The sequence below is a fragment of the Pongo abelii genome, chromosome 1 (assembly GCF_028885655.2).
Source record: "Pongo abelii isolate AG06213 chromosome 1, NHGRI_mPonAbe1-v2.0_pri, whole genome shotgun sequence".
Lineage (NCBI taxonomy): Eukaryota > Metazoa > Chordata > Mammalia > Primates > Hominidae > Pongo > Pongo abelii.
In genome coordinates this window covers 49,343,389-49,350,294 of record NC_071985.2, presented here as the reverse complement: position 1 = coordinate 49,350,294, position 6,906 = coordinate 49,343,389, and the positions used below count along the sequence as shown (strand labels likewise).

The window sequence follows — 6,906 nt, the reverse complement described above, 5'->3', positions numbered from 1 at the left end:
ATGGCAGTGACAGGTAACCACAAAAAGCTGAACGGTGGCCTGTGTCACTGCCCTAGTCCAAGCCAGTGTTCTCACACAAACCACGATACAGTAAGAGCCTCCCACTAGTCTCCCCACAACCTCTACCCCCACATGTCCACACTGAAGCCAGAAATGTCTTTTCTAAATTTTTTTTTATTTTTTAGAGATGGGTTCTTGCTACATTGACCAGGCTGGTATCGAACTCCCAGCCTCAAGCAATCCTTCCATCTCGGCCTCCCAAAGTGCTGAGATTACAGACATGAGCCACCGCACCCAGCCCAGATATATCTTTTCGATGTCTGCTGAATGTCACCATTCCTTCAAAAAATATTCCCTTGCCCCTCAGATGAAGCCCTTGAGTAGGGCCTCAGGACTGCACGCTGTGGCCCTGCCTTCTCCCCCAGCTGCTGTGATCTCTCTGTACCCTCTAGCTCTACAGGCTTTCTGGAAGTCCTCCAAGTTTGTCGTGCTCCCTCCCACCTCTGGGCCTTTGCACATGCTATTCCCTCTGTCTGGTACACCCCCCAGGTCTCACCTCCAAACCACATCCTTCCCTTGAACTCTCCTCAGACTCTCATCTTTATCTCTCAAATCTCCGTGCCATGGGTAGCCTCTCAGGGAGCCCTTTGCTGATGCCCTTGTCCAGGCAAGGATCTCAGTCATAAGCTAGTAGGGACCCTATCTATACCTTTCCCTCCAAGCTTTGGCTGAGTGAGCAATTATTTGATTTTTGCGCCTCCCACAGCTGACTGTGGGCAGAGCCAACCCTACTGGGTTTGTGCCCTGCACAAAGGTGCCCAACCCAGGTCACTGTCCAGTAAAGTCCTGCCTGGGTTCTGCCTGCCAAGCTCTGCCTAGGTCTGTGTCACACAGTTTTTGGTTTTTCTCTTGGGGAGATGAGGGGTGGGGATGATAGTTTATACTGGATACTCCATGAGAACAGGGGCGGCTTCTGATTTAGGTCACCATTGAATCCCCAACAGTTAGCATAGGGAAGACACTCAGCAAATATTGCCTTCATTAGTTCATTTAGTAATTAAGGGCCAGTTCAGTCAGGACGTATCTTAATTTGAGGACTGTCTAAATGTTTCTTGCCTCTAAGTACCATCCATGTTGCCCTAAATTACTCGTACTCCATTGTCATCCCTCGAGTATTCCCTAACCACAAATTCCTCTGGGAAGGGAAACACTAAATCAATAACATCTTAATGTGAGTTAATTTATCCAAGATTAAAAAGTCAATTGCTTTACAAGACCCCCAGAAAAGGTAAAGAACATGTAAGTTGTAAAGGGGAAGAAAGTTCTAGAAACCTCCCAATATTTTCCAGGCTTTGAACTTTTTCTCTGACAAGAAATAGTTATAATAAGTCATAAGCTATAATTCCTTTTCACTGTAAAGTGAAACGGTTACTTAAAATTAATTAAGTTTCTACCATATAGCTTGATCAAGATGTTAGCAACCATATTCCTTTTTCCCATTCTAACCTTTCCATAACGTACTTTCAACCAGGAATGGATCTAAATTGGGGGGGTGCCTGAAACTAGTATAATTCAGGGATCTTGTTTAAGAAAAATGTATAAAAGTACAAATACAAAATGCCCGTGATGGTTGTGGGTACAAAATACCCACAGCTATCCCAAATCACCCAACATGAGAAGAAGTATGAGAGTGGAGTGATATGGTTAAAATTTCTCACCAAATGTCACACAAATATATGACCATGTGAACATAAATGTAATCACATACAACCATGTGACACACACACAACCTTCCCCCGGAGGCTCAGAATGGGCCATGCATGGAAGGAGCCCTGCAAAGTCTGCCTCGGCATTCACTAAATCCTAGTTCAGCTCTCAGTCTCTTCTAATTCCTGTGGAGAGGGCCCATTTCTTATTTTATACACGTGTCAAATGTCTTTTTCAGACTCCTCTTGTATTATTTTCGATCTCATTTTTGTTTAGCTCTGTAACACCTCATGTTTGAATCTTCACTATGGTCAATCGCACAACAAACGTAGAGTCTTTGGTTTTAGTCATCTTCGTTGAGCCCCTCCTATGTACCAGGCTGTGGTAGGCCCTGGGGATACAGCCAGGAACATGAGGGGCAGGGTCCAAGCTTTCCACTGGTAGTTGCAGGAGAAAGACAATAAACAGATAGATAAACTATCAAATATTAGGGAGTGAGAAGATGAGAACAGCAGGGAATGTGGTCAAGAGTGAACAGGTGATCTGGGACAGCCTCTCTGAAAAAGTGGCATTTCAGTGGCACCTGAGTGACAAGAAAGAAACAAACACACAAAGCTGGTCGATTTCATAGATTAGTGCAAAAGTCCGTTGATTTGTGCAAAAGCAACGAGCCTGTTCAAGGAGCAGAAAGAAGACCAGTGAAGCCCCACAAGAAAGTCCAGGCTTCGGAGGCCAGGGTAATGAGTTTGGATTTTATTCTAAGTGCAGTGGGAAGTTTCTGAAAAGAACTAGGGAAGAATGATGACATGACATTTTACATTTTTAAGTAATCACTCTGGCTACTGTGTAGAGGATGGATTTGTAGTGGGAGCACGAGTGGAAGCAAGGAAGCTGGGGAGGAGGCCTTTCCATTGAACAATAGGGGAGTCTGGGGCAAAGGTATGCTTTTGGTCACCAGCAGAGTCCCCCCTACCAGGGGCCACTCCTCCCTCAACCACAGTTCAGGCATTTGGTAGGACCCTGAGAAAAAACAAAAAACAACTGCCAAATACCTGTCTAGCATTGCCTATGTTTTTCCAGATCTACTTTTCCAAGTACCTTCTCTGCGTATTGTATACCTAAAAGGATGGAGGATGAGGGAGGGTATGGGAGAAGACAGGAAGCCAGGTCACTCCCAAGTTTTTCTTTAAAGATAGAAAAAATAATTTCCTAAATTGGGGGCACAAAATTAGAATGACCCCACCCAACCCAGCTCTAGAGTTAGGCAGACATAGACTCAAGTCCTGGCTCCACCAGTTATCAGCTATGAGACCTCACTTTACTTCTCTGCACCTCAGCTTCCTGATCTCTAAAATTGAGTTTGTTTATAGTATTTCAGTGGGGATTTAATGAAATCATGCAAGTAAACCACATTGTTTGTTGCTAGGTAAAACATAGGCACGTTCTTCCTCCCCTGTGTGAAAACTTGGCCCCAGGCACAGGTTTCTAATATAGTCAGAGCAGACGTCTTTTTTGCCCTTCACTGTGATTCAACCCCACCATTCTTGAGCAAGACTTTGAAGCCCATCCAATCTTAACAGAACTGCTTTTGTGGGTGAGACATCTCTAAGAAGTTCAATTGTGTTTTGGACCAAAATCATTTGCCATTCTTCTGTTCCTAACACACGGGTCTCTGTGTGTTGATCTAACCAATTGGTAGTGTTTTGAGTAATACATCATGAGGCCAATGGTGCCTTAACGATGTATTACATTAATATATCATCAAAGCCATGGCATTGTTATGATATATTACTTTAATACATCATTGGAGTGCCACAGCTTTAATGATGTATTACTCAAAACCATAGCAACAGCTAGAAAGATCAAGATAAATTTTGTATTTTTAAAACTTATTCTCAGTAAATATAATTTTTTTTAAGTTTCCACAATAAAATATGTGTTCAAACAAAATATGAGGATGAAAGGCCTCCCGGTAAGTAAGCATCGAAATGCTTCCTTGGTCATTCTCCTCCCACTGTCTACTACATACCTGGCTCCTAAGTTCATTTTAAACTACTTTATCCAAATCTTCTAAAAGCAATATTGCTACTGAATTTATGATTCTATAAGTGTCCCAGGGATCTCCAATTTAATGTTACAGCTGCACATTTATAGAGCAGTTGTTTTTCCAATGGTAGCTTGAGCATTTTCTACCCATCTTTCCAAAAGATTCTATACTGTCCAGGCCAAAATGTCCTTCAAGAAACTCTTGGGCAAGTTTGATTTTTTGTATAATAAGATGTCTGAATCCCCTGTATCTCTAATTTCTCCTCCTTGATGGCATATCAATGTGTGTGTGTGAGAGACAGAGAGAGAGAGAGTGTGTGTGTGTGTGTGTGTGTGTGTTGTATATAACATTGTATGTCCTCTCTGAGAGATTTCCAATATGTAAGATGGATTTTCTCTTCCCTCTTTGGGGCTCGACGGAGGGAGGAAGCTCTGCTTGAAGCACATGGGGCTGGCCCACCCTGTAGTCAGAGGTTAACGTCCCTAAAACCCGCCGGACTTTCTGTAAGAAGTGTGGCAAGCACCAACCCCATAAAGTGACACAGTACAAGAAGGGCAAGGATTCTCTGTATGCCCAGGGAAAGCGGCGTTATGACAGGAAGCAGAGTGGCTATGGTGGGCAAACTAAGCCGATTTTCCGGAAAAAGGCTAAAACTACAAAGAAGATTGTGCTAAGGCTTGAGTGTGTTGAGCCCAACTGCAGATCTAAGAGAATGCTGGCTATTAAAAGATGCAAGCATTTTGAACTGGGAGGAGATAAGAAGAGAAAGGGCCAAGTGATCCAGTTCTAAGGGTCATCTTTTATTATGACGACAATAAAATCTTGAGTTTATGTTCAAAAAAACAAAAAAACAAATAAAAAAAAAGATGGATTTAAAGATAGACCTAAGTCTCAAATCTTCCATATGACAGCCATGAGCATTCACTATTTTTAGCACAATGAAAGTTGACCAAGAAATTAGATTAGTGGAGTTGCACCAATTGCAACAGTATCAGTATCAATAAAAACAGGAAAATGTTTTAGTCCATAACCTGATGACAAATCTTGACTGTCTAACAAGAGTTCCACTCACTTGAAAATGGTTTCAAGAGCAATCACATGCTTCCTGTGTGCGTGCACATGCACACACACACACACACACACAAAATGGGAGAACAAGACATTGGGGCCAGAGATCTGACCCCAAAGCAAGCCTTCTTAAGAAGGCCCTAATATTCTAATACTCACACTCCCTTGAATTCAACTTTTAAAATTTAATTCTTCAGCCTGGGCACCATGGCAAAACCTCATCTCTACGAAAAATACAAAAATTAGCCAGGCATGGTGGCGCATGCCTATAGTCCCAGCTACTTGGGAGGCTGAGGCAGGAGGATCACCTGAGCCTGGGGAGGTCAAGGCTGCAGTGAGCCAAGATTGTGCCACTGCACTCCAGCCTGGGTTACAGAGTGAGACCTTGTCTCAAAAAAAAAAAAAAAAAGTTTAATTCTTCAGAAAATTCAGAATTCGTGTTATTTAGGGAGGTAATGCAGTTCTAGGCAGAGGTGACAGCCTGCTTCTGAAATTTCTAAGACATAGCTTTATACTGTCAGTGTTTTCACGTTGTGAAATTTAGAAGCACCCAATCAACCACTCTGCAACACCCCGATTTCTCTATCCTGGTGTCTTTCACTCTTTTCACAGCTTTGGCTCAAATCTGTCATACCAGATTCCTCTGAACACCTCTCAGGCAGGAAAGCCTTGTCTCATTTCGAGTGCCTGACTTGGAAATTGAATTCTCTCACCCTCTTTTCTCTCTTCATCTAGGCTGAAGGACTGCAAGGGAGCCAGCTGCATGAGAATAGATTAGGCGAGAAATGATGATTCAGCACCCATGGCTTCCTGCCATGTGCTAAATGATCAGTTTAGTCTCAATCAGCAGATAAAGAAAAGGCCTGGGGAAGGGACAAGAAGATTCGCCCTGGAAAAGGGAAGAATGACAAAGATCTTCGCATCAGAAATGTGAGGTTTGCAATAAGATGGGACTGAAGAAAAAAATGTGTCAAATGGTTTTTGTTGTTTGTTTTTGAAGGTAACCAGAGGCAGGAAGCCTTGTTGCTTATAAATCACAATTAACCACAGAGCTACAAGGGGCTTCTGAGATTAGACTCAATCCCTGATTTTACAAATGAGGCACAGAAAGTGCTGGGTAGCACCTGCGATTCCTGGAGCACCTTTAGAGAAGTTCACAAATTACATTCAGTGGCGATCAAACAGGAGCATATGTTTTTCTCTGCCCAGAAGGGCCACCCCGTCCTCATCATCTGCACTTGACCCAGAATGCTCAGTCTAAGTCCCACCTTCTCCAGGAAGCCTTCCTGACTCCCCCAAGCCTGTGATAACTTCCCCCTGCCTCTGATCCCCTATAGTTGACTGTCCCTTCATTTTCATTATCTGCTACTTTGTATTATCATTTTCCCTTTCTAAGATGTATTTGCCCAATAATTTCAACTTCAGAAACTTTGGAAAGGGTACATGCACCTGCCCCGGGCAGGGAGAAGAGTGGTGGGAGCAGGTGAAGACACAGCCTTTGGGTTGGAGGAGCAGGCCTGCTGCAACATGCTATGTGCTTCTCTTGCAAAGCACCTTCACAAAGCAGCTGTTTAATACAGGGTGTCCATAAAGGCAGGAAACAAATCATATAATACAATTCTTAGTAAAGATCGAAGATGTTCCTAATGCCATCCTGTATATTTGCCTGGGTCCAGACTTTGTGGACCACCTGACTATGTTGGTTATTTGTACAAATGAAGGAAGTTCTGACATAAGTTCCTGAAATCAGAGTGCAAAAGAAAACGTTTGTGTCCTACAACTTCTGGCTCCTCTTTTCACCATTCTACTATAATCATTTCTTTTTAAAGTTCTAAGTTGAAATGGTACCGTATCACTTTTATGTATAGTCAGGTATATGCAGATATAGTTAGATATATAGAGATATATACAAAACCACAGTTTTATCTTCCATAAATAATAGTTTAAAATACACACTAAAATAAAGACTACAAAATACTTGGTAATTTTCATCTGGACTCTTCATAGAAAATTAGAAATCAATGGATTTTTCTGGAACTCTTTTTAGGAAACAGATTATTTCTATATGCAGTCTCCTAAGGAGA

General features: G+C 42.4%; 1 protein-coding gene across 1 annotated transcript; it reads left to right on the top strand.

The window, feature by feature from the left end:
* On the top strand, nucleotides 1–4,594 carry LOC100441115 (large ribosomal subunit protein eL42-like). Its single transcript, XM_054548286.2, has 2 exons — nucleotides 1–90; nucleotides 4,221–4,594. The coding sequence occupies exons 1-2, from the start codon at nucleotides 1–3 to the stop codon at nucleotides 4,542–4,544; spliced, it is 414 nt and encodes a 137-aa protein (XP_054404261.1). The 3' UTR covers nucleotides 4,545–4,594.
* The last annotated feature ends 2,312 nt before the right edge of the window (nucleotides 4,595–6,906 follow it).

Bases quoted from the DNA above. Each gene is read 5' to 3' on its own strand.
- LOC100441115 (XM_054548286.2), top strand. From the start codon at position 1: ATGGCAGTGACAGGTAACCACAAAAAGCTGAACGGTGGCCTGTGTCAC. The intron at 91-4,220 runs GTAAGAGCCTCC...CCCACCCTGTAG, and splicing joins CTCACACAAACCACGATACA to TCAGAGGTTAACGTCCCTAA.